Below are 25963 nucleotides of genomic sequence, written 5' to 3'. Positions count from 1 at the left end.
GGTCTGTAAACAAAATGTATAAACAATTGAATATTTAATTAACAATTGAAATATTTAGTAAGTAAGCTAAATATTTAGCTTTCAAACTAAATGTTCAGTTTAGAAAACATTGGTTTTCTGAACTAAATATTGAGTAAGAAAGCTAAACATTTAGCTTCTAAGCTAAATGTCATTTGCTAACTAAATACTTCAATCTAAATATCTGTCTTGCTTACTAAATATTCAGGTTATAGTTACATATTTTATCAACAAAATATTTTCAATCTAAATATTTAGCTGACAAGCTAAATGTTTAGTTTGAAACATTGACTTTTATAAATGAATAACATTTTGAAAATATGACATTGAAAATGAACCTGAATTAAATGTTTATGCTGTTCAGCTTTAAGGCTCAGATTCCAGGTGACTTTTCCCTCCAGGAAGTCAGAATCACCATAAATAATCCAAATTATTGCCGTTAAGTTTGTTCCTGCTGATCAGTTCAACGTGTCTTTATCAAATTTTATTCTCACAATTCTCAGCTGCAGCTTTAGACATCAGAATCAGCAGCCGTTTTATTTTAAAAGCTCAACATGCCGACTTCACTGGTGAGAAAAATAAATTAAGTTTCCTTCAGTAAAGTTAATCTTTTTTACCCCAATTCATCTACCCCAAAACCATATATATATGAAATCTGGTTGCTCTGAGATGATACATTAAATCTTCATAAGCGTCACTGAGCTTGCAGCGCCCCCCAGAGGTTTACAGGCAGAAAACAAAGAATCACTTAAAACTCAGAAAGCCTTTAAACATCACGTTTATTTTCCTTACAAAGCCGCAAATTCCAACTGAAAAACAACAAAACATAAAACATTTAGAATAAAATAAAGGTTCAGTTCGGAGGCGAAAATGTTCTCCACCTGCTCAGGTGTGTAGCCCCGCCCACCGGTGCATGCCTCAATGTGACTGGCTCTTCTGACCAGGAGATTAAACGTGTCACTTTACGGAAACACATGTTAAACTAAAATTAAACTGTTGTGGAGGATGACGCTGATTTTATTTACTCTAACAGGAAACTATAGATGAGCTGCTCCAGTCTGAAGAACCAGAACAGGAAGTTCAGGCTGCGAGGAGGAAGATGAACTCCTCCTCTGCTTCAGTCTTCCTTCCTCCTGGTTTGTTGGTTTCAGTTTGACTCCAGGCTTCAGATTCTGCCTGAACCTGCAGGTCGGCTTCATCGGGTCGGAGGAAGCTGACGATCAAACTGAATCTGATTTGGAGACCAAACTGAAACCAGCAGAGCGTCGGCCCGGATCGCGCGGCTCCTCCTCATTTCGTCTTCTTCTCCGTGGCCAGCGTGTCATGCAGCTTGGAGACGTAGGCCTCAAAATGGTCCATCACCAGAGTCCCCGACTCGTCGAAGAACGTCGACACGGACCTGGTGAACTCGGCATCACGCGAGTTCCTGGTCTTCCCGTCGGTGAAGAAGACGCGGAGCGAGTACTGGTCATCGAACCTGGAAGAGAGTCGGGGGGGGGGCGGGGGGGAAAGGAGTCAAACTGAGTCTGAAGAAACGGAAACACTTCACATCCGTTTTCTATTTAGTTCCTGGTGTCTCAGTCGCTGGAAGAAAACAAGTTTCTTTTGCCACCTGATGGTCCGATTGGCCCGGTTCTACTGGAACCAGAACCTCATCATCTGCTCCACCTCCAGCTCGTTCTCTTTCTTTCTGCTCTCAGTCAAGCCAACCTGTTCCCCTCCTGGCCTGTGGGGGCGCTGCACCAAGAACCACTGAAGGAAACGACACAAAAACCTCTGAAGACACTGAGAGCAACTTCCTTCTTCACCAGATGGAAACAAGATGGAGGCGTCAGATTTTAGTGTTGGAGGATTTCTCTTTAGTCTTTGGCTAAAGACCAGGAGCCATTTCTCCTGATAGCGCCAGGCTAACAGGTCTGTTTTGGTGGCATTTACCCAGAATGCCCTGCACTGTAGTCCACTTCCTGTTTTTGCAGCGGTCTCTGGTCCGCTTGGCGTTCACATATGCATTCAAACCGAAACAGAGTTCACTTCAACCGAAACCAGCCCGAGGTATGGCAGACCAGAGTTAGCTTAGCATTCACATGTCACCAACCGAACTGGACTTTCTAGACAAATGAACCGGAGTCGGATTAAAGCGGACTGGAGTCGGATTAAAGCTGACCAACCAGGGCTGGTGGGAATGAACCCAATGTGTGATTTGTTGTGCAGCAGGTTCTGGTCTAAAGAGCGGATCGTGTCTGTTTGGTAGTTTTCTAGTGGCTGTTTAACGTCTTGTATTTAATGCAGCGCAGCGTGTTGTGTAGTTTGCAGCGTAATGTGCTGTGTTGGTGCTGCGATCGGACCGTTTGAGGGAGGACGACAGCTGCCAGACGTGGTCCGGATCCATCCCGGCCGGGTCTTTCTGCATGGCCATCAGGAAAATGTTCTTCTCCTTGTAGGACGTGTAGAGAGTCAGGATGCCCATCATGATGAAGTACGTGATGAAGGCGAGTTAGGGAACGCTCACCGTTTATCACCATGTTTTAAACTTTACATTAACCTGCTGTGGGGTTGTGGTAAAACCCGGACCGGAGCAGGAGAAGGATATGAGATGACGCAGCAGGCCAGGACTGGTCTGGACTCGGGGAACGGGTACAGGTAGTCCCAGACCAGCGCCAGCATGGCAAACAGACAGGAGATGGTGCAGATCAGCAGACGGCCGTCCACCAGCTGGAAGTTCTCCACGTAGCCGTACTTCTCCAGCAGCACCTGCAGGGGGCGCCGCAGCCAACGCACAAAGAAAGAAAACGGGGATGATGGTTAGAAAATAATTTTTCTATAAAAATAAACATTCATTAGCAGCAGCTTTCTAGCTAATCAGCAAATAAGGTGAAGGTTGCCACGACAACAGGACCAAACCTTTTTCGCTGCATCGTCCAGAGAGTTCTTCACCGCGGCTCCGTCCCACTTATCGATCTTCACCGGCTTCTCGTCGATCCGCCACTGAAACGACAAACGACCTGGTCAGGATCCCAACCATCCAGACGGGATCCTGACGGTCCAATCAGGACGCAGATGCACCGCCGAAACTCTGGCTCTAACCCCAGAGTCCTAATGGACGCCTCAGGTCAGAGCCTGCAGCAGAACCTCGGTGAGTTTGCTGCCTGCGGGCCTGTGTGGAGTTTCAGAAACCAGCCTGCATGCATCATTTCCTGTTTCCTGAACACAGCTTCATCATCAGATCTTGTTCATTATGAAATTAGTTCAAAGCAGAAACTCTGAGGTTAACGACGTGTCATTCTCTGATCTCAGCACTGAAACATTATTCTGCCAATCAAACATCTTATTTTATATGTTCACTCGCCTCAGGTGATCATTGTGATAGAACCAGAATTCATAATTCATTTTATTTATTTTGGATATTTAAAATGTCTTCCAGTTCCAGTGTTAAGTGTTTATTGATCTTTGAGAATATGTTCTTGGATTATTATATTAGTTAAAAATTGTTTCAAAACAACATTATTATTGTTTATCCCAGTAACTTCTGGGATAAATTATCGTGACAGATCTATTTGAAGCAGATTGGTTTGTTGACTTGGTTCCAACCTGGGCTTCAGGTTGGAGTTGGAGTAAATGCAGTTACTGTAGGCAGTTCAGTGATGAAATTTTTTAAAATTAAAAAAGAAAGAAAGAAAAAAAATTCACACTTAAGGTGACAAATGTTAACGTTTTTCAAGAGCAGCATTTGTGTTTGTGGCACACAGTCAGAGTTACCTAAAACAGAGGTAATAAATAGTTCTGATCTTCACTTTAATCATTATCACGTTAGTAGCACAAAATATTATAATAAAACTGAAGTAAATATCGCCTGGCTTTAACCACTTCTAACCAGAATCCTTTCAAAAGGAATGGTTTCCCTGAAAAACTACATATTGTTTAATATTCTCATTTTATGTTCTGTGTATGGGTCAATCAATCTGTTGTTGCCATTTTTGCATTGCAATAGCATTTATAAAATACCTTGTTACAATGTTCAATATTCTTTGTGGCTGACGTTTAACAGGTAATCTAGAGAAACAACCGTTGGATTTAAAAAAAGCTGTTCAAATCAATTAACTGACTGATTTACTCTTTACTAAGATTTATTTTAAAAAGTTATTTTATTTACCTTTCAAATTAAAGATTTTTTTAAAAATGTACTCTTTTACTCTTAAAGTTTTGCATAATTGACATCTAGTCAATGAATTGCATCTCACTAAGTATTTTGACTAATCAGAGGCAGTCATATTTTTTAAACGAAACGACAGATAAATTTGATCCTTTTAGGACTCCATATAACTTGATGAAAAACTGATGCCACCACGCTGCAAAGGCCTGTTTTCTTAAACTTCGAAACCGATCAATTCCACTGATTATACCTTTGGTGATGGTTATTGTCTCTTTGTATATTTGGCTCCCCGTTTCAAAATAAAATAAAATTAGTGATTTTTTGAATGAAGTCCGGCGCAGCGATTCGTAACAGCTGCACACACAAAGAATTTCAGTGTAACTTGATTGATCTTCGATGCAGGAAGAGAACTGGAAGGTTTTCTACATTTAGCTGTGTCATTTCATAAGTCTACAGATAGTTTAATTTCATTTTTAAAAAAAATTAGATTCAGCTCACCGGAAACCCAACATTAAAACTGTTGTTCTGAGTAACACCTGAACCCTGAGATCGGACTATTTGAACTATAGCAGAGAATAAATCCATCAGCTCTCACCCAAAAGCAGAATAAAACAAAAAACGTTACAACTTTAAATCCTTACTTTCTCCAACAGCCCGCTCTTCCCGTTCCGAGCCGCCATCTTTACCCTTCCAAATAAGGAAGTCGTGAGCTGGACCAACCTGATTGGCTCAGAATGCTCAACATTCAAGTCCCGTTAGTGCGTCTGCGTAGCGAGCGTAGCTGCGTCATCACGTAAGTTGGACAACCAATGAATCAAACTAGAAATTAAAAGTTCATTCGTTACGTTTACCCGCTTATCGTCGCGGAGGACAAAATTATTAAACTCTTGGCAGTTTAAATATTGCTTAAAAAGTAAGTATTAATTGCAAATAATTGATCGGTGCCGATAACATTTTCGGTTTCTTTGTAAATTATAATAAACGTTAAGTATTTTTGAATTTGAATGTTGGGAGATAAGTGTTTTATAGGAGGCATCCGACAGACCGACAGTAAAGTGAAATCTTAAATGTAAAAAAAAACGAACAAAAAAAATCTCTAAAAATATATTTCTAATTTTTAAAATTTTACAAATGCTTCCAGAAATGAATAGTCATTTTTTGTTATGTTAGGGGAAAAAAAAACAAACACTGAAATGGAAAAAAGCCCAGCAAAAAAAATAAAATTTGGAAAACCCATGTAAAAACAAAGGAAATTTAAAATTAAAGTTAAATACATTTTTAAAAAACAACATTTAGAATTTTTGCTGACTCATTAAAAAACAATATGTACACGACAGATTCCTGTTTTAGGAGGTTTATTTCATTCCTGCAGTTTCTTCTTCTGCTGTTTTACATGATGTACAGAGAGGAGCTCGATGGCCAGGATGCAGCTAATTTAACGCAGCTTGTTTTTTAATCCGTTGCAGTTAATCATGAGTTTCATTTATTATTAGAGAAGCACCGATTCTCCAGAAGTCCGTGAGGTCCGGGCTGCACCGCGTTCATCACAGAACCGTTACCGGGTTTGGGTTTGGAGCCCAAACAGGAAGCTCTTTCAGCAGCGTTCTGATTGGTTGAGGGGAATACGGCGTTCAGGACTGAACTGGTGCGTCTCCAGAACCGATCAGCTGATTATCAGGAATCAATTGTTGCAGTTTGATTGAATAAAAACAGTGTGTTGATGATCAGAACCGGAATAAAGAACCAGAACCTGCTGTGGTTCTGTCCAGGTTTTGGTTCTCTGCTGGTGTTTGGAAGAAACGTTCCGCCTGGAAAAACTTTACTTTGGTCTCTTTGCATATCTGAGCAGCCGGAGCCCGACTCCTCACAGCTTCTTGCTGATTGGCCGGGACGTCCTCAGGCCCCGCCTCCTGCGGTTCTGGGTGGACCTCCAGGAGCGCAGGAAGTAGCGGTCGGGGCTGGCCCTGCGGACCTCCAGGTCGAACTGTCTCTGCAGTTTGAGGGCGAGCGCTCGGTCCTGGCGCTCCTGCTGGACGGAACACGGCGCCTCCTGCTGGCCGCCGGGCCGGCTCCTCTTTGGCGCCGGGTCCAGAACCTGGTCCAGAGCCGGATCCAGGTGTTTGGTCTTCTGGTTCCTCTTCTTGCCCCTCCTTGAGGTAGACTGGTTGCAGATGGCGTCCCACTCCTTCCTGGGACTCAACGAGTCCTTTGGCACAAGTTTTCCGGGTCGGAACCCGGAGTTGTTGCACGGAGAGAACGAGTGTTTCCGTCCGAACGGTGCCGGGCTGCCGCCGTGTTCCGGTGCGGCACCGGCCGACTCCAAGTCCGAACAGCCTCTGAGGGCGGCGCCGTAGCGAACGGCGGGGACGCGGATTTTCACCGACTGTTTCTGGAAGCCGTCCATGTCCGGCGGCTCGAACAGCAGCCGCCTCCTGTTGGCCAGCGCCACGGCGCCGCGGTGCTGCAGTGCCTTGGAGGCTCCGCCCCCTTCGGGCTCAGGGGCTGGGCTTGTGAGCGTGGCCCTGGAGCTGACCTTCAGCCCCTGCCGGTCCAGCTCAATCTGCCGCCACTTCTGCAGGACGGCCGGGCTCGCCTCGTAGCTGGTGGCCTTCTGCAGGCTGCGGCTCAGGTTGCGCGGCGTCGCCTTGACGACGGTAGGCTCCAGCAGGCGGCCATCGGGCAGCCGCTTGGGCGGCGTGCACGGCGAGCAGACGATGGGCTTAAAGTGGTTGAGCTCCTCTGAGATGCTGTCGTTGCTCTCGGGGCTGATGGAGCGCTCGGCGTGGGCTGGCGGCGGCGGCAGACCCAGAGGCGCCGATGATGTCAGCACCGCCCTCCAGGTGAGCCTGCGGTCCGGCGCCGTGATGGGCGCCGAGATGGAGCGGCTGTTCTCTGACGACAGCAGGATGCCGGCTGCGGAGCTGTGGCTGATGCCCACCTGCAGGACGGTGACGGACAACGTTACTGCGGGTTTCACCAACGCAAAGTTTAGACTTTTTTAAACGAATCTGACATCATGACAGGATGTGCAAAAAACATGATGGAAACTTTTTGTTGCTCTTGGCAGCAGCTTTGTGTTGCTCACATAATAAAAATGGGATATGGCTCTCTAGCTACCTAGTGACTAGCTACTTAGCTAGCTAAAGAGCCGTATGCTAGCTGCTAATGGCTTGCTTGTGTTCCTGGTAGCCTTGAGTCAGAGCGCAGTGAGTGAAGATGTCTGTGTGAGACTCAAACTTTTGCCTTATAGATAATTCTGTGAAAAACACTATATAGAAAATGTGAGATTAAATAATCCCACAACAAAAAGGCCTATTTAGGGCCAACTGGCATTTTTTTGATGAATTTAAGACATTTTAAGACAAAGATTTACAAGAGAAATGGAACAAAACTGTGGCATTTCACAATAAGTCGTATTTAAAGCCAACTTACATTTTCTTTAGTGAATTTAAGATTTTTCATGAGACTTTAAAGATTTGCTGACATTCTGTCAGAGACGGGTCAGAACCCATCCGTAGGTCCATCATGATAACAAACATGGACTGATTTACTGTCCGCCGGTTCTGATCCGACCCACCTGCTCCATGACGGCCGCTGGCGGGACGATCGCCTTCATCTTCCCTCCCCGGTCCTCCATGGGGTCGGTGCAGCTCCGACTCCTCCGGGAACCACTGAGGAGCAAACAGGAGGTCAAAGGTCGGACTCCAGGCACGCCGACGTGTCAGGCCGCTCCGCTCACCTGCTGACGGCTGAGGAGTTCTTGGTTTTCCTGATGAAGGCGGAGATGTTCCGGATCCTCCTGCTGATGGGCTCCTCGTTCTCAGAGTCGGACAGAACCCCCTGAGGAGAGCGGCGGGTTGAGGAACAGAACAGGAAGGATGGACGAGTTCTGGATCCGTTGGACTCACCGGCTCCACGGCGCGTCTAACCGACCCGGATTCATCCTTCCCCATCAGGCAGCTCCACCTCCGGATCTCCTCCCGGTCGTCGGACGCCAGCAGCTGAACAGGAAGAGGCGGGACAGATTCCTGACCATATTCGGGACGCAGAGACTTCCTGAAAGCTCCCAGACTCACCTTGAGCTTCACAGCCGGAGCCGCAGGAGCGTCTGCAGACTTCGGCAGGGTCGGACAGACGAAGACGCCTGGGAGGAAAACAGAAACAGAGACGCTGTTCCTGAACATGATCCAACCAGGCCTCCGTAGCCGTCAAAACCAGAGATCCAACAGGATTCTTTCTGCCTCCTCACTAAATTTAAAGGGGCGGTGACATGGAAAATCAACGCTTTGAGCTTTATGTTCTAAACTTATTCCCTCATCATAAACATGACTGGAGTGTTGCCTTGATTCCTTCCTGATTTTTATGCTGGTAAATGTTGTTAAAGGGTTAAAAGAGGAGCCATGTTGTGATAACTTCCTGAAGGCGGAGCTTCAGAAAGAGCAGAAGCTTCTTAAAGAAACAGAGGCCCAATTTTAAGGCATTAAATTACAAAGTTTGAAATATATAGCATTATAACTATGTTGCAATTTAAGATAACATAGTACTTGATTACTATAAAATGACTCTGTGCCTGGAAAATGTTTTATCTAAAGGGCCAATGTTATGTACCATTTTATAGCATAATCGAATAACTATTGTTAACTTCATTTGTTATAAAAATGCTCTATGTATATCAAATACGATGTAAAAAAGTTTTTACTTTGTAATGTAAAGCCTTGAAATTGGATCTCTCTCTCTAAAAACTCCTGCTCTTTCTGAAACTCCACCTCCAGGAAGTCATCACAACATGGACCCCCGGTGTTGTAAAAACCTTTATGGTTTTACCAGGATTTCATTGAGCAGGAGCTCCAGTTCCAGCAGCTGTTTGCTAATTACTGCTGGCTAGTCTGAAGGATCTGAGCAGGAGAATCAGGAGGGAGAGCTGGACCATGAGGAAGCTTGGAAACTGCAGCTCTAAGGAGGAGCTGCGCCTCGAAGGCGGGGCTAGGTCCACCTGGCAGAATGGTTGCCCTGGAGATTAAAGGATTTCTCAAACATGCATGAAAGAATCAAAGCAACACTCCAGGTTTGTTTATGATGTGGGAGTAACATTCTAACACGATGTAACGCTCAAAATGTTTTGCCCCTTTAAAATCCGCGATCGGACAGAAAACTGCAATCGGTGCACCTTTAAATTAAACGTTTTATCACAGACACCTCTCATTAATTCCAGATTCATTTGCATCTAATGACATTATAATGTATTAATAATATATTATTAATGTATCATTCGTGAAGCATAAGAAAAATACAGCACAAGAAAAACTTAATCTTGTCATCACAGCTGTTAAACTAAAAGCTAATTATTAATTATTTAAATTAGGTAACATTTTCCTTATTCTGAGATATTTAAAGATTTAGCTCCTGTTTCCAGGTCTTACCACCTCCAGTAACTGGGACCAGAACTCCCAGTGGCTTCCACCACAAACCTCAAAAAGTCCCAACAGGGTAATTCAAAATGAACCGAGCAGTACACAGTACTATAGTACTACTACCAGGTCTGTATGACTGAGCTCCTCCTCTGGCTGTACATGTCTGGACAAGTCCTATGATGCAAACTACACAGACTGACCAGAACCGGCCAATAAACCAGAAAATATGACCAGAAATATCCATTAAACTGAGCAGAAATTGTTGAATAAACCAGAAAACCCGATAAAAAAAAAAGCCTCAAACTGAGCAGAGAGCAGCAGCTCCTCACAGGACCTGACTTTTATTGATTTATCTGGGACTGATTGGCGATTATCAGATTCACACGAACCGTCCCGATCCCTATACGTCCGTAGTCCGAACGGACCCGGACCGCTCCGCAGCGGGACAGAACCCGGTCCACAGCTGCTCTTTTCACTGTAAATTCCTGTTGTTTATTAAACTTAACTTCATTAAAGTTCATATAAATCAGTTTATTCCCGGTTCTTTTTCCAGCAGCTTTTTAGAGGACCGAACCCCGGTGCCGGACGGATTCAGCGTCCTGTGAGCTGCTCTCTCCCGGCTAAACACACTCACCTCTGAGGCTCTCGCTGTCCCTCTTTCCCGCTCTGCTGCTGCCTCTCTCGGGGTCACTTCTTCTCCGGAATCGCTGCTCTCTGCTCGGGACTCTCCGGGCCACGCACCGGGAACAGGCCGTCCCGGACCCAGACCGGCTCTCTGAGCAAGCTGAGCACTTCTCCGGCGGGCCGGACCCGGAGCGGCACCGGGCGGCTCCTGCCGGGCCGGGCCGCGACCGGGACGTGTCTGCGGCGGTACCGGCCTGACTGGATCGCTGTTCGGCGAACCCTGCGGTCGCCATCTTGTCTCTCAGGTCCGCTCCGAAAACAAACCCCGCCCCCTGCCGAAAACAGCGCGAGCGTGAGCTGGACGCGCGTGCAGCCCGCCAACCGAGGAGCCGGGACACAGCGGCGCGAGCCTACTGTGGCGGGAGTCAGAATTTTCAAAATAAAACCACAAATTCCCAACATAATATGATAAGAACATAATCAGAGCAGAAATTATCCCAAAATTGTACAAAAATTTATACATTCTGGATTTAAGTAAAGAAAAAAAGAAAAACCTTTGCATGTGCCACCCAAAACTCCTCAAGTGGCAAAGTTTTAGCTTCACCTGGTTCAATTGCTGCCTTTTACTATCTAATCATGAATCGGTTAATTAAAATAATAATAATTAATAATAATAGTCACCAAATCAGTCCTACACTCATTTTAACATATTGATGTTAGAAGTATATTTTAGCTGCATTGTTACAAATGATCCGGCGTAAAGGAATGCTATGTTGCTGCATTTTAGGCAATTGTTATAAAACACTGAACCATTTTCTTATTAAAAAGGAATTTAATTAATTCTTTATTGCATCTTGAATTGAATTGAATGACAGTACACTCGGTCTATGTCTATATTTTATTGTATTTCTGATATTGTATAAAAGGCTTAAGTGGCTAAATGAAAAATCTGCAGAATGTGCATATTCATTTTATTTGAATAGTCGTAATAATCAATTACTAATTCAATCAGTAGTTGCTGCCCAGTGGATTTAACAAATCCATTGGCTGAAACTGAATTATTGGGTGTTTCACTAAAGCAGAGAAACAATATGGTGGTGTCATTTTTCAAGAGGTGTAAATGTCTCTAATATCAGTAAATATTGGTTATTGGTTTGTTTTTTTATATCGGTGTGTTCCTGAATTAAACCATAGTGCTGGAGAGCCGTTCCTGTTCCTGAGGATTTCTCTTAGAATTGCTCTTTTATGTTTTTGATTCATATAAAGCCACATGTAAACGTTCCGGAGAGCTCTATCTATAATTCAAAATTAAACAGCTTTATTATGAAGGGCTGGGTGTGTTTCCGGTTGAAAGTGCGGCTCTAAACCGGAAACCCACACGGATTCCACAGCTGACAGGTAGAGGACTTGGGTGAGCGCTCGGTGACGTTGACAGGTGAGTCCCTGGATCAAGTTTGAGGTTCATCTGCTGCCTTGACCGGACCAGAACCGAGCTTCTAGTTCTGCAGCTCGGAGAATCAGAGTTTCCTCCAGAAGCAGCTCGTTTCTGACTGCAGCCGGTGAAACCAAGCAGCCGAACTCAGTGTGAGGTTCTGCAGGTTAGATTGGACCTGTTTGTTCTCACTGCAGGTTCTGGACCGGTGCGGTGCCGAGGAAAGTCTAAAATTGAGTAGAATCTCAGGGGGATTCTGTAAGATTCTGTCCTTCACTTTGGCTCTCCAGCTTCTCTGAATGAATTAAAGCTGCAGGAACTTGACCCGGAAATGTTCCCAGCTCTTCCTGATAAAACGTCAGAATATTTAGAAGAATCCTGAGATGACCCGTTTCTTGTTAAAATGAGTCAAACCTCTGAACTTGTTGGTTCTGACTGGATTTGGTCCCGTTGCAGTTCTGGATGCAGACCGCCAGGCCCCTGGTGGAGGTGGTCCGTTTGGGCCTGGTGTCCTATCAGGAGGGTCTGAGGCTGCAGCAGGTCTACACTGACCGGCACCGGTCCGGTCCGGCCCATACGCTGCTGCTCTGCCAGCACTTGCCAGTCTACACCACTGGGATCCGGCACAAACTGTACCCGGGTCCAGTACTGGACCGGCTCCGGCTGCTTGGGGCCGACGTCCACCACGCCAACAGAGGAGGACTCATCACCTTCCATGGACCGGGCCAGCTGGTCTGCTACCCGGTGCTGAACCTGGGGAGCTTTAAGAAGGTCGGACCTGAGGGGCCTGAGATCCGATGGCGTCTGTGGTTCTGGGTGTAATGTGGTTCTGTTCCCTCAGAGCGTCCGTTGGTACGTGGGCCAGCTGGAGAAGACGGTCATCGCGCTGTGCGGCAGGTTTGGCGTGGAAGCAGCGACGTCTCCTCACACGGGAGTCTGGGTCGGAGACAACAAGATCTGCGCCATCGGTACGACGCAACCAAATTTAATTATTTATTTCTGTAAATGTTATTTTATGTTTCATAAATTAATTTATTCATTTATTGGGTTTGTTCTGCATATATTTCTATGACTTTTGCACGATTCTCAGGGGGGCCAATGGGTTGCTAACATTTTCCAGAACATTTTCCTGGTCCCCTGTTGGGGTTGCCACTGTCTGCATGATGATCATGTATTACTTGAAATATGTCAATATTAATGTTGAATTCCCTGAGTTTTGTGGAGGATATTTATTCCTCTGTGGCCAAATAATTTGTTTGTTCATTGATGTGCAGCAGTAGCACTAAAACTCTTAGGTTTGTTTCTGTGGTAGTTCTGTTTCACTTTGATGTGTTTTTTATTTGCCTTTTTTCTGCAGTTTTGCTTCTTTTCATAAGTTGCTTTGTGTCTGTCTGGGTTCTGTGGTTCTGTCAGGCAGTATTGCACCTATCTGCAGTGGTTTAGTGTTTTTATGGTGGTTTTCAGTCTGTTTATCAGTTTCTGTTTATAGTGGTTTCTTCCATCTTTACATTCAGGGGTTTTTTTTGCCTGATGCAGTTTTACTTCTTTTCATGTTTCTTAGCGTGTTATGGAGGTTGTGTGGTTCTTTCCAGCAGGTTCTTTGAAAGCAGCCTTGAGCCTTGCAACAGATCTTTGCAGTGGTTTAGTAGTGGATGTGTATATTGTTTAAATTGATCAAATGGTTTCTTTCCTCTTTACGTTAATTGTTTTGCCTTTCTTTGGTTATTTTGTGCCTGGGGTTAGGGTTAGGAATGTTTTTTATTATTTCTTGGCGTTTTTACTTAGTTCTTTGCCTCTTTCCAGCTAATTTTGTGTCTCTTTATGGCAGTGTTGTTCTTTTCTACTGTTAGATCATTCTTTCTTTCTGTGATTTTAAACCTATTTATTGCACCTCAGGCTCAACTGGATGATCCAGACACAAAATAAGAGTCGACCCACCAAGATTGGGCTCATGAACCCTAAACTAACACACGACTGGGGAAAGAGTGTGACGCTACAAAGCAGCTGATGTAGTGACATGATTCTGCTGCTACAGAAATATGGTGGCTGATGGTCGCAAACGTGCAGCAAACAGCGAAATGAACTGCAAACACATGAATGATGCAAATTACAAAATTCAACAGAAAAATACTGCAACCACAGAAATAGAAACAAAAGGGAAAATATCACAAATAGCAAAAATGACAGCAACGCTGCAAAGTTGCTTCGAAATCCTCCAGGCCACTAGGGGGAGTCTGGAGTCCGTCACATTACATATACTGCTGTTCTATAATATTGCAAAAGACTTCATGTTTGAAATAAACATGACATAAAAAGCAACTTTTCTCTATTTTCTGTCTGCTGAATCTCTGGTTCTGTGTAGTTGGTGGTCGGCTCCCCTAGTGGTCTGGAGGACTTCTGCTTGTGGATCAAGTTTGCAGGATTTTATACTTGCTGCTGTTTCTGCAGTTACATATTTTTTTCTTTTACAACATTTTTCTGTTGTTGGGTATTTTAGAGAATCTTGCCAGTGGAGACATGAGAACATGTCGTCAGCCTCCAGAGTTTGTCGGATCTGAACAGAACAACCACCTGATTGGCCGAGATAAGTGATGAATGCTGTGAGTTGTAGGGTTCAGCTCTTACCTCAGTGACGTTGGGTAACATTGTCTGACCTTCAAGTCAAACAAAATTGGCGTCAATCAATTCTGCTACATTTGTGCTGGTTGGTGCTGCAAGAAATAATTTGTGGTGCTTTAGTTTGGAAGTTATTTTATTTTATTTTGTAAATGTGGGAAGGACTGGTTGACCACTGGAAAGTTTTATTTCATTAATATTTTTAAAATGATAGCAGGATACGAAAATTGTTGCTACTCAAACATTTGAACACCAAAGCAGTCTGATTTTGTGAAAGTGAGGAGATGGTTGAAATGATAGCGGCACAAACAAAAATGTTTGCTGCACAAACAATTAACACCAACTTGGTTTGAATTATAGGAGGGGGGGCAACTTCACTCAGATTCTGCTACCCCAGCTGCTTGATCTGACGGTCCATTTGGCTCGTAATCCTGGTGGACGGAGTTGTGATGTGACAGAATAAAGCAACACGTAACCAGTTGGTTTGCGGTTTATTCTCCATCTTGGTTCTCCTGTCATCAGCCGATGGAAGCGCCTCGGTCTGACGAGTGTTTGTGTTCCCAGGAATCCACTGCGGCCGCTACGTCACGTCTCACGGCTTGGCTCTGAACTGCAACACGGACCTGTCGTGGTTCGACCACATCGTGCCGTGTGGGATCGAAGGCAAAGGCGTGACGTCGCTGAGCAGAGAGCTGCAGAGAGACGTCGGCGTGGAGGAAGCCGTCCCTCACCTGCTGGACGCCTTCAGGGAGCAGCTCAGCTGCCGGCTGACGGAGGCAGAAACTCCAGAACCCGACCGGAACGGCGGCGCGTCGTCTGCGTAGAAACTGTTTCACTCATCATGATGCCTTTTTTCTCCTCCACTGACAACAAAACATTTTTAAGAATCAGGAACACTAAAGCTGTGAATTATTTCTCCGTTGTGTTTTTGATATAAAATAAAGATCAAAGTGATCAGACGATGATCCTGTTGGTTGTCTGATTCAGAACAAGAGACGAAACCTGCTTGTTTTCTCCAAGTAAATGATTTAATATGTGGAAACGTATCTGTCGGTTCAGTCTTCAGAGTTTATATTTGTATCTGAGTGTTTTATGTTGAAAGGAGCCATCAGTGTTTCACTGGGATCAGGAAAAGGACAGCTAACGTTTCTGCAGACCCCACACATCCTGGACACAAACTGATTAGACTTTCACATTCAGCTTGGCGCTACAGAGACGGATTCTCCCTCCAGAATGTCTCTCTGATGGACACTTAACAGACACCCATATCAATAATGGGAATATTGGCACTAATTAAACCGTGATTTTCTCTTGTGTTGAAACACTGGAAAATATACAAAAACATTTTTTTAATATTTGATCCTTTTTATACATTTTAAATGTCTTTATTCGAAGACAAGTAAAATGAAAGTCTAATTCCTTGCCTGTCTGTACAAAGTTTGTGAATAAAAATTATTCTATTTTATTGTGAAAGGATCCGGTTCAGTTTCGTTTTACTGCGCGGAAGTTGGTATCTGATTCAAAGAAACGTGCCACTTTTGTCAAAGAAAATAAAAAACGTTTGGTCAGTTCTAGATCAGAAACCAATAATAACCATACTGGTCACAATCGGATTGAATGCTACAAAAATGTTATATTCTTGAATAGTTTCAGATCAGTGAGACCTTTATTCTACACATAAAACGTTTTTAGTTGGTATTTTCACCAAATTATCCTAAAATATGAATAATCCAGGGTAGTTCTGAAGAGTCAACGTATTTTACATTGTAATCCACATCTGATGTAGTCCAGATTATTAAAAAAAATTAGAATGGTCCTTTAATTATACTACGAATCGGAAGCTAACTTCATCGAAGGTGCTAACAGCGGCTAGCTGCGGCTAACGGCACGTTAGCTGCCTGGAGGGAGAGGCGGACGGTGCTGAGACACTGCAGGTGCAACAACAACCCGGCAGTGACAGCGTGCTGCTGGGGGAAAGGCAGCAGAGCCCAGACAACCGGCAAACACAGCAGCTGTTCATTTCAGTCTGATGGCCGAGCATTAATTAGCCCGTTCCGGTCTGTCAGCATGGAGGACACCGCGGGAACCGGAGGAAACGGGGACCTAAACGCGAACCTGGGGTGGCGGAGTACCGGGGACCCACAGCTGGACAAGGCGGTGCAGCAGTGGCTGGACTGGGACAGGGTGAGTCTACCCGTTAACCGTTAACCGTTAACGGTGACTCGGACTCCAGGTTCTGCGGTTGTAGCCTGGCAGCGGTAACCGTAACCCGGGAGTTTCCTTAAAAACACACAGCTTTACCGTTTATTCTCACATAAACGAGCTGAAAAAACACAAAGAGGATTAAAAGAAATTGGGGCAACAATATCTGATACCCCCTGGAAAAATCGGCGCATTTATTTTCTAAAATAGAAACACTTGAAGTCAGAGCTGTAATTGGTGTTCTTTAGTGCGTTTAAATAAGAGGTTAAGAAAGATGAGATCACTGTTGAACGGACATTCCTGATCTGAAACAATGTATGCCGAATTTATCCTCAGATCAGGTTAATACAGAAAACTCGCAGACAGCACTGCTGGTTCTGATTGTTTCAGTCTGTGGGCTTAGAAAGCTAAACCTCTGGGTCTGAACATGGGGGATCTGAGTTAGGGCTCATCAGGGTTAGTGGGAACAGCAGATTAAACAATGTGTGGGTAATCAGGTAGCAGCTAAGCTGTTTGAGTCATGAAAGGCCCAGTGTTTGGACTTATTACCATCCTCAGCTCCAGCCTGCAGGAAAAGCCTGGAACCTGCCCCATCAGAGGCTGATTGAGAGGTGGGTTAATGTGATAACTTCCTGCTGCAAGTCCATGTTGTCATTCCATCAGAGGACCTCAGGTCTGCAGAGGGTCCAGTTATCGTTTAGGATGACCAAAATAAATAGTTTCATGTTCTTCAAACTCATCAGCACACATGACAGAAGGACTTAATGGTGTAAATGAAATAAAAGCAGTTGTTGCTGTTAAAGCTGCAGAATGTAATTTAAAAAACAAAAACGTTTATGTATTAGACTATCACCATGTCCTGACAGTGTAATATGAGACAGATAATCTGTGATAACATCCACCTCCTCCACCCACTCCTGACAACAAACAACCAACACGGCCAGGAGGAGGAGCTTAGCGCTGCAAGTCAAACTCGCTGCTCGATGTGCTAATGGCACAAAAAATCATTTATGCACCGTAATCAGTGGCCATGCTAACTACACATACACAAGGATGATTGACAGTGCGAAGACGCTCCTCCTGGCTCTGATTGGTTGTTTGTAGTTAGCACTGGGTAAAGGCAGAGCAGAACAATTTATTTTTATTTTATTTTTTCCACAAATTATGTGTCATACTGTACATAGTGACCGTTTCAACAAATATTTAACAAAATATGTTTTATAAAAGTTACATACTTTAAACCAGATTACGTAATGAGATGAAATAAACTCCTGATTTATTCCCTGATGTCCAGCCGGCCTCCTCCTGCAGTCAGAGCTCTGTGGGTTAAAGGTCACTGTGACCTGCTCTGTAAATGTCAGCAGCTGGGAAAAGCTTCCCTCCATTTCTATCTTGATCCTCAGAGCTGAAAAAGGCCAATAAAAGCCAATCAGAAAGGAAGCAGTCAGAAACCAGAACCAGATTACAGCTGGTTTGGGTCCAGCTAAAGCCAGTTAACCTAAACTGGTCAGAACATTATTCTGAACTGGGTGTCATCAGTCTGTGTTGGATCAGCAGTTTGTGTTCATTTTCTGTAGAACAAATGGACTCGGGCTCAGGTGGAGTCTCTGGTGGCGGCGGGTCGCCTGGAGGACCTGCGGTCCAGACTCTGCAGCCGGATGAGCTTCGGTACGGCCGGACTCAGAGCCCCGATGGGAGCCGGATTCAACCGGATCAACGACCTCACCGTCATCCAGTCCTCACAGGTTACTCACCAGTTCATGCACCAGTCCAATCAGGCTGCAGACCAGTAAAACCAACCTAGTCAGGGTCCAGACCAGTTACTACACCAATAAGTACTGTTTCATACTGGTTGCAGACCAGTATAACTGATCCCGTTCCTGTCCATCTGACCAGTTGCTCCGCCCCTTTCAGGGCCTTCATGCGTACCTGTGCAGGTGTTTTGCTGACCTCAGCAGCCGGGGCGTCGTCGTTGGATACGACACCAGAGGTCAGGAGGAGAGCGGCTGCAGCAGTCAGAGGTGAACAGCAGGAACTCTGGAGTTGGTTTTGTTTCCAGGGATTTGATACAGAGATGGAACGGCACCCAGACAGGAAGTGTAACAGGAAGTCCGTCCCCTGGACGCGTCCTACTTCCTGATCCAGGTCTCTGTGTGTTTGTGCGTCCCAGGCTGGCCAAGCTGACGGCTGCAGTGATGCTCAGCAGAGACGTTCCTGTCCATCTCTTCTCCTCGTTCGTCCCCACTCCTTATGTGGTGAGAAAGCTCGATGACATCACTTCCTGCAGACATGTTGTCACTGTTGAAGGAATATTCTGCTGTTTAAACAGGTCCATGGTGCATAAACAATAGCAGTCTGAGCGCGCTCAGTTTGATCTGTAGTATCTCATTCTGTGCTGATAAAAAGTATTCACCTCCTGGGATGTTTTATCTTTTTAGCTCATTTACAAATCAATCATAATCAACATAATTTTTTAAAGTCAAAGTGAAAATGGATTTCTAGAAAATAATTGAAGTCAGATAAAAATGTGTAACATAAAATAAATGATTCCATAAATATTGAACCCTTTTAGTGAGTATTTAGTCCCCTCAGTGTGAGACTCCGAGCACCAACTGACTGGACTTCCGTTGAATTAGATCAGTCACAGTTAAATAATTATTCCATGTTGCATATTTTTTTATTTATTTAACATTATTTTGTATAAATCAGTTTTTGCTTTGATACAATTTTTTTTTTTTTTTTTATAAAAAAAGCCAAAATGTTGTTGATCTTGACTGATTTATAAAGGCGATAAAAAGGTAAAACTTCCAGGAAAGTGAATATTTCTTTAGGTACTTTATGTTGAAATATCCGTAATAAATCTTCCTGCTGTTATTAAATGTGTGGGTTGGTATAAATTAGCTTTTTTTGGAGTTTTGTTTCTTGTACTGATGAAACAAAACATCAGTAAAAGATGTTTTACTGATGTTTACATCAGATGCTAATGTGGAATTAGCATCTCAGATCAGATGCTGAGGAATTAGATTCTCTGCAGATGAACTTCTGCTGTAAAAACAGGAAGTCTGTTGAAAGCTGTGAAAACTTTCTGAGATGTCTCTTTAACAAACTGTTTATTTCCACGTTTTGTTTCCCAGCCTTACGCTGTGAAGAGACTGGGAGCCGCGTCTGGAGTGATGATCACTGCGTCACACAATCCCAAAGAGGACAACGGTTACAAGGTCAGGCTGACGGATCACTCAAACCAAACACAACCTCCTGCAGGCTCATCCGGTCCCAAGAGTCTGTCCTGCGCAGAAACCTTTAGATGTGGCTTAATGAATCCGTCTGATCCGGATCCAGAACCTCATGCTCTGTGGATCTGAACCATCTGGAGTTCCAGCGTGTTTCTGTCTCCCCCTGCAGGTGTACTGGTGTAGCGGCGCCCAGATCGCCTCCCCTCATGATAAGGAGGTGCTGCGCTGTATAGAGGAGCAGCTGGAGCCCTGGAGCGCCTCCTGCTGGGACGAAGAGCTGGTGAACCGCAGTTCGCTGAGGACCGACCCCCTGACCCAGATCAACAGCTGCTATATGGATGATCTAACTTCCCTCTGCTTCCACAGGTAACTTATTGTTTCCTCCCTCTGTTTTCCCCCAATAACTTCCTGTTCTCTCCCTACTAACTTCCTGAGCCCTTGAAGCTGTTCTGTGTTTTCCAGAGATCTGAACAGGAGCTGCACGTTAAAGTTCGTCCACTCGTCCTTCCACGGAGTCGGTCACGACTTTGTCCAGCAGGCCTTCCGGGTGTTTGGCTTCGCCCCGCCCGTTCCCGTCCCTGAGCAGAAAGACCCCGACCCAAACTTCTCCTCTGTTCGCTGCCCAAACCCAGAGGAGGGAGAGTCTGTCCTGGTAACCTGGATCTCTGTGGAGTCAGAACTTCTTGGGTTTGCTCCATGTTTATTATCCTTACTCTGTTTTCCAGGAGCTCTCACTCCTCCTGGCCGAGCGGGAAAACGCTCGGATCGTCCTAGCAACTGACCCCGACGCTGACCGGCTGGCCGTGGCCGAGCGGTCTGACGGGTACGTGACGCTCACTGCAGTTAGACCCCCATCCTGCAGGGGAAGCCTAGCGGGGTTCACCCAGCAGGTTATTTGGGTTTGCTCTGAGTTGCAGGTGCGGGTGGAAGGTGTTCTCAGGAAACGAGTTGGCTGCCCTGTTGGGATGGTGGATGTTCTTCAACTGGAAGGAGAGCCATCCGGACCCAGCGGACACCAACAGCATCTACATGTTGGCCACCACCGTGTCGTCCAAGATCCTGCAGGCCTTCGCTCGAATCGAGGGCTTCCACTTTGAGGTCAGTAAAAAATGAAGGCGACTTGTTCATCTGACGGATCTCTGCAGAAACAAACTTGTGACATCTGTTCTCCAACAGGAAACTCTTCCTGGCTTCAAGTGGATCGGGAACAGAATCCATGAGCTCTCCAAAACCGGAAACAGGGTCATATTTGCCTTCGAAGAGTCTATAGGTGAGAACTTTGATGATCTGCTGTCCCTTTAAGTCTCTGTGTTTGTGTGGCTCCCAGAATCGTCTTTGGTCCAATCAGAACCAAGACCCTGATAAGCTCACTGCTACCACTTGTTGATGAGTGACTGTTACTGCGTTCTGTTGCTAAATGCATTGCAACCAGACTTTAATGTAAAGCCTAATTCACACAGCAAGATTTTCATGGCAAATTTGTCCAGATTTTCCAATTCCAACAATCTTAAGAGACATGCCTGCCATGTGTTCAGAGTGATCTTGTCCACCCAGAAGGACGTTGGGACTTGTCCGATCTAAAAGCCTGGATATTCAACATGTTGGATTGTCTTGGCTCAATAAACAAAACAGCTTCCATGGTGCAACAGAAAGTCCAGTGGAAGTCGGATCATCCAAGACATTCACTGTTAAATATCGTCCACTAACTTTCGCCGTTGCTTCTTCTTCCTGGCCGTGTTTGTTTACTCTAAATTCATGTTTGGTTTCAAGAGGTTTTGAAAGATTTCCCGTCTGACAGCTGAATGTTGTTGAGTGAAATCAGTTTGTGTGCCTGAATACCACACACTGTAAAACCAAACCTGTTATAGCTAAGGTTTCTTATCTTTGAAAATCACCTGACAATTTTAAATTCTTGCCATTTGAAGCCAGCATAACACAATATTTCATTTCAGTACCACCTTTGAGTCCAACTGAATCAACTTGTAGTTGCATTAATCCGTCAGTAGGTAGCACTATAAACACTATGCTTCTTTTCTAGTATCCAACTTAAAGACATTTCCTGTTTTTTTTCTGTTTTTTTAAGACAAGCTATTTTCACAAAGGAAACTTTTGTGACTCAAAATTTAATTAATTAAAGTTTACCAGCCATGTTCTAATTTTCATTAAATTAAAAAAATTAAGTAAGAAGCCTAACCAGCTGAAGTGGTGACACCTACTGGCAGATTAGCAGAACTACACCTCAGAACAGGCTGCTACATAAAGTCTCTTCTGGCTTCTTTTTATGTTTCATTCTGTGCACAAAAGGATGTGTTCAAACTGTAAAACAATCTGACTCAGTCAAAGTCTCTGTCTGCAGGTTTCCTCTGTGGCAGCATTGTTCCTGAGAAAGATGGCGTCAGTGCGGCCGTGGTCGTGGCCGAAATGGCGGCGTACCTGCAGACCAGGAAGTTGAGTCTGAACCAGCAGCTTCAAAACATCTACCGGACGTAAGAGACTGTAGGACGCAGCAGGTTGGAGGGCTGAGGTGTAAAAATACAAAGAGCTTCGGTTTACCAGAACGTACTTCCATTTCACCACCAGATGGTGGCAAACAGCAACACTTCTGATCTCAGTTCAGTCATCAGCCTCTGCAACATAAACATTAACAACGGGGTTTCAAAGCAGTAAGAAAATTACCTGAATAATCGACAAACATTAAAAAATTTACTAAATTACGCTTGGAATATTTCTTATTAAAGAGCAGCATCATAATGGCCAGTATAAGTGAAATTCATATTTGACATTAACCCTAAACCTTTATACTTCAGGGACTCAAGTATAAAGGTTTAAGAAAGTGCTTATCTTTTTTAAATGTAACTTTATTTTGACTCTGAAGTAGTTTGTTCTGTTTGATGGCTGGTTTGAAACGTTGGTGTTTGAGGTCCGTTTTATTATCTTATTTTGACAGTGTAGTTTTTTGTCACTTCCTGTCTACAGGTATGGTTACCACATGTCCAAGACCTCATACGTCACCTGTAACGACCCCCCCACCATCCAGAGGATCTTCAGCCAGATCAGGAACTTTGCCGGAGACGACTTGTATCCAAAGACGTGCGGCGGCATTCGGATTGTCCATGTCAGGGACGTAACCACGGGATACGACAGCAGCCGGCCCGACCTCAGATCAGTGAGAGCAGCTCTTCTTCCTCCACTGTGGAGGTTCTGATAATATCCTGGTTCCTGGAGTCAGTGTTCATTGCACGTTTTACAGTTTACAAATCAGTGTTTTCCTAAAATCAGCTCAGTTCAAACCTCACTATGATAAAATGCTGCGGTTGGACTTTCACAGACTGCTGAAGAACCATTAAATACGGGTCACTAAGGTCTCTGCTTCAGTACTTCTGAATCCCAAAGATGGATCAGCAGGACTGCATCGTAAAGAGCAGCAATGGGCACCACTCTCTAAAAACGTGGTTGGTCCAATGCTAAATGGCTACACCAACATGGTACTCAGCAGAAGCTAAAATCACGTTTGTACCCACTGTGCCTCTATGATAGGACATTCTACTACATAGCAAATCTGTCATTACATGTCTAAATGGTTTGAGTCTTTGGAACAGACCTTATACTTGTCTATTTTGCTAACTCTGTTCTAGATGTCAAATTGTATTCACCTGAAAGTTTGCTAACCAGTCAAGTAAATTACCACTTTAGAATGAAACTGGAAAAATTAATTTAAAATTAATTTTCCTAGAGAACCAAGTCCACAAACTGGTTTCAAAATTTGCAAAAGTGCAAAGAAAAATTAGCTCCTCTATTATAATGACAGCTTAAGAGTGCCCACGATTGGTAAAGAGGCTACTTGCTTCTAGCTGCTTGGTTCTTGTGTGTTGGACCGCGTCTCAAAATGAGCTAACTCTGCAGCCAATGTCAAACTTTATTCAACTGAATGTTTACAAAACTGTCAAGTAAATTTTGTTTTAGAATTCATCCAGAAAGATTTATTTAGGGACGCTAAGTGTGTTAAAGGTTTTCAAAATTAGCAAATCCTAAAATCAAAAACAAGCTTAGAGCATTAGCATGTTCTAGGCCACCAGTGGTCAAAAATAAATTTAGCCGTTTGGTTCAGGTGTGTTTGATCAGGAAGGCTCCAGGACACCAGACTTCAAGAACTGAAGTTAGACTCCTAAGCTAAAGTAACATGGGGGAATTTTTCTGCCATAAGTTTTGAGAAGAAAAATATGAAGTCCTGCTTTCAAAATAAAACTGTAAGCAAAAGTATTAAAAGTTTTGAGAGCAGAAGACATCAAATCCTGCTTTCAGACTGAAAATGTGTGCTCTTGGATTATGGCAGAAAAATTCCCCCATAAAGCAACATTAGACTAGACTGAGTTACTGGTGCTGAAGGAGGTTCTGTTGGATCATGGGGTGTTGTCGGGTTTCAACTCACAGTTTCACCAGAAAACAACAACCAGGCAGAATCTGTTGGTTGTTTTTGAAGTCATTTCAGAACCTGGTTCTGAAAGTGGTTGGACTCTTCTTGACGTCCTAAAGCCTTCTCTGGACTCGGCGAAGATCCGTCTCAGATTCTGGTTCTGCTTGAGGGGTTTCAGTTCTGATCCGAGGTGGTTCTGAGTAAATTTCCAGGAAGTTTAATCTGAAGCAGGAAGCTGATTGCTGTAACTCTTGATTCCTCCGACAGGTACTTCCTGTTTCCAGGAGCAGTCAGATGATCACCTTCACGCTGCAGAACGGCGTCGTGGCAACGCTGCGGACGAGCGGTACCGAGCCAAAGATCAAGTATTACACTGAGTTCTGCGCTGCACCGGGAGAAAGGTCAGCTAAGGATTTATGTCATCACAGGTGTGGGCGGGGCCTCTGTGACATCACTGATGTCTCTCCGTCCCGCAGCGACGCGTCCCAGCTGGAGGACGAACTCCGGAAGGTGACGGACGCTCTGCTGGACGAGTTCCTAGAACCCGACAAGAACCACCTGATCCGCCGCTCCGTCTAGCTCCGCCTCCTGCAGCTTCTTCCTGTCCTCTGATTGGCCGACAGGGGATCAGCTGTCACTGCAGAAACAGTTATAGATGTTTATTGATGCGTAAAAGTAAAGAGAAACTCAAATGTTTCATTTAAAATATTAGATTTTATTTTATTTATTTTTTAGATTAAAAAAAAAAAAATTCAGCTGGAGATTATTAGGCCAAGTTTTCCAGGTTATAAAACAATTAAATTTTCTGTAAATGTTCATTACTTTAAGACTTGTGATGTTTTATGAAGAGGAAAATATCAAACCAAAAACACAAAACAGCTGAAACTTTTCAGTTTTTGTATTTCTGTTAAAAACTTTCTGCAGACTCATCAGAAATCTTTTCAGTTTTCAGAAATTGGTTGAAATGTTTTCCTGCTTTGATTTACTGTTGATCAACACTAAAATAAAAAAAAAAACACAAACAAAAAATCCAAAGAAATTGAACTGAAACATGTGGCTTCATTTGATGACTCTTACTCAGGTGCATTCTGGGATTTTAGTGCACTTATAGGTAAGAATCAATATTTCCTGTGTTTTGCTGCTGAAATAAAACTTTAATTGTTCTTTTCTGAGAGTAAAAATGAAAACATGATTTATTTTCATCGCTGATCAGATTGACATTTTTCCAGATGAATTGTGAGAAACCAGCAGAATGTTCCTTTATCAGTGTTTAAAGCTTTATCTAGATGTGGACAGGTTGTGTATTTTTTTACTGGCTGAGGTGCAAATATATTAATGAGGACTGAATTCCTGCTGCTATGAGATGCTGTTGAAGACTTTTATTTTGGTAAAGATTCAACTTCCTGTTGCAGTTTCACTCCTTTTATTTCAATGAACTTGTTCCTCTGAGCTACAATAAAATAGAAAACTGGTGTTTGGCCTTTTGTGTTTATTAGGTATCCATCTTTCTTTCAAGATGGCTACCCTCCTTATACTGAAAATCACTTAGTTCAACAGACAAATCAACCCAGAACAAGTTGGACAGAGTTCAGTATAAACTGTAAATATTAAATAAACCACTTAATTAAGAGGAGTTTGGCAATTGGACCAAATTGTTTTTTGACTAATGCAGATTGTTTTTACCAGAATATGTTGTTTATTTCAAAGTTCCTTCTACAGAATTCTGAATAAAATCTGGATCAATGCTTTACTCCTTTGCTCAGAAAATGCAGTTACTAGATGCACCAAACAGTAACGAATGTTATAATCATTTAATGTTTAATGATGTACAGCATTTAAAATATGTATATATATATATATATA

General features: G+C 43.8%; 4 protein-coding genes across 4 annotated transcripts; 2 read left to right on the top strand and 2 right to left on the bottom strand.

Annotated features, from left to right (window-relative positions):
• Positions 1–779: 779 nt before the first annotated feature.
• Positions 780–4940, bottom strand: spcs2 (signal peptidase complex subunit 2). The gene is made up of 5 exons (XM_032545011.1): positions 4810–4940; positions 2920–3003; positions 2609–2769; positions 2364–2498; positions 780–1495 (listed from the first exon to the last, which is right to left on the bottom strand). Exons 1-5 carry the CDS (start codon positions 4846–4848, stop codon positions 1309–1311), a joined length of 606 nt encoding a protein of 201 aa, XP_032400902.1. The 5' UTR covers positions 4849–4940; the 3' UTR covers positions 780–1308.
• A 566-nt stretch (positions 4941–5506) lies between these two features.
• Positions 5507–10575, bottom strand: rnf169 (ring finger protein 169). Its single transcript, XM_032591045.1, has 5 exons — positions 10214–10575; positions 8077–8312; positions 7908–8008; positions 7746–7839; positions 5507–7106 (listed from the first exon to the last, which is right to left on the bottom strand). The coding sequence occupies exons 1-5, from the start codon at positions 10494–10496 to the stop codon at positions 6033–6035; spliced, it is 1788 nt and encodes a 595-aa protein (XP_032446936.1). The 5' UTR covers positions 10497–10575; the 3' UTR covers positions 5507–6032.
• Positions 10576–11540: 965 nt separating this feature from the next.
• lipt2 (lipoyl(octanoyl) transferase 2) lies at positions 11541–15216 on the top strand. The gene is made up of 4 exons (XM_032544989.1): positions 11541–11638; positions 12092–12406; positions 12477–12603; positions 14816–15216. The coding sequence occupies exons 2-4, from the start codon at positions 12098–12100 to the stop codon at positions 15073–15075; spliced, it is 696 nt and encodes a 231-aa protein (XP_032400880.1). The 5' UTR covers positions 11541–11638; positions 12092–12097; the 3' UTR covers positions 15076–15216.
• Positions 15217–16106: 890 nt separating this feature from the next.
• pgm2l1 (phosphoglucomutase 2-like 1) lies at positions 16107–25574 on the top strand. Its single transcript, XM_032591035.1, has 14 exons — positions 16107–16435; positions 18031–18198; positions 18368–18474; positions 18624–18708; positions 19588–19671; positions 19856–20052; positions 20149–20338; positions 20412–20509; positions 20604–20784; positions 20863–20956; positions 22043–22172; positions 22663–22852; positions 24368–24501; positions 24577–25574. The coding sequence occupies exons 1-14, from the start codon at positions 16319–16321 to the stop codon at positions 24677–24679; spliced, it is 1878 nt and encodes a 625-aa protein (XP_032446926.1). The 5' UTR covers positions 16107–16318; the 3' UTR covers positions 24680–25574.
• The last annotated feature ends 389 nt before the right edge of the window (positions 25575–25963 follow it).

This window comes from Xiphophorus hellerii, chromosome 18, assembly GCF_003331165.1.
Source record: "Xiphophorus hellerii strain 12219 chromosome 18, Xiphophorus_hellerii-4.1, whole genome shotgun sequence".
Taxonomy (NCBI): domain Eukaryota; kingdom Metazoa; phylum Chordata; class Actinopteri; order Cyprinodontiformes; family Poeciliidae; genus Xiphophorus; species Xiphophorus hellerii.
This window is presented reverse-complemented; position numbering and strand designations above follow the sequence as displayed.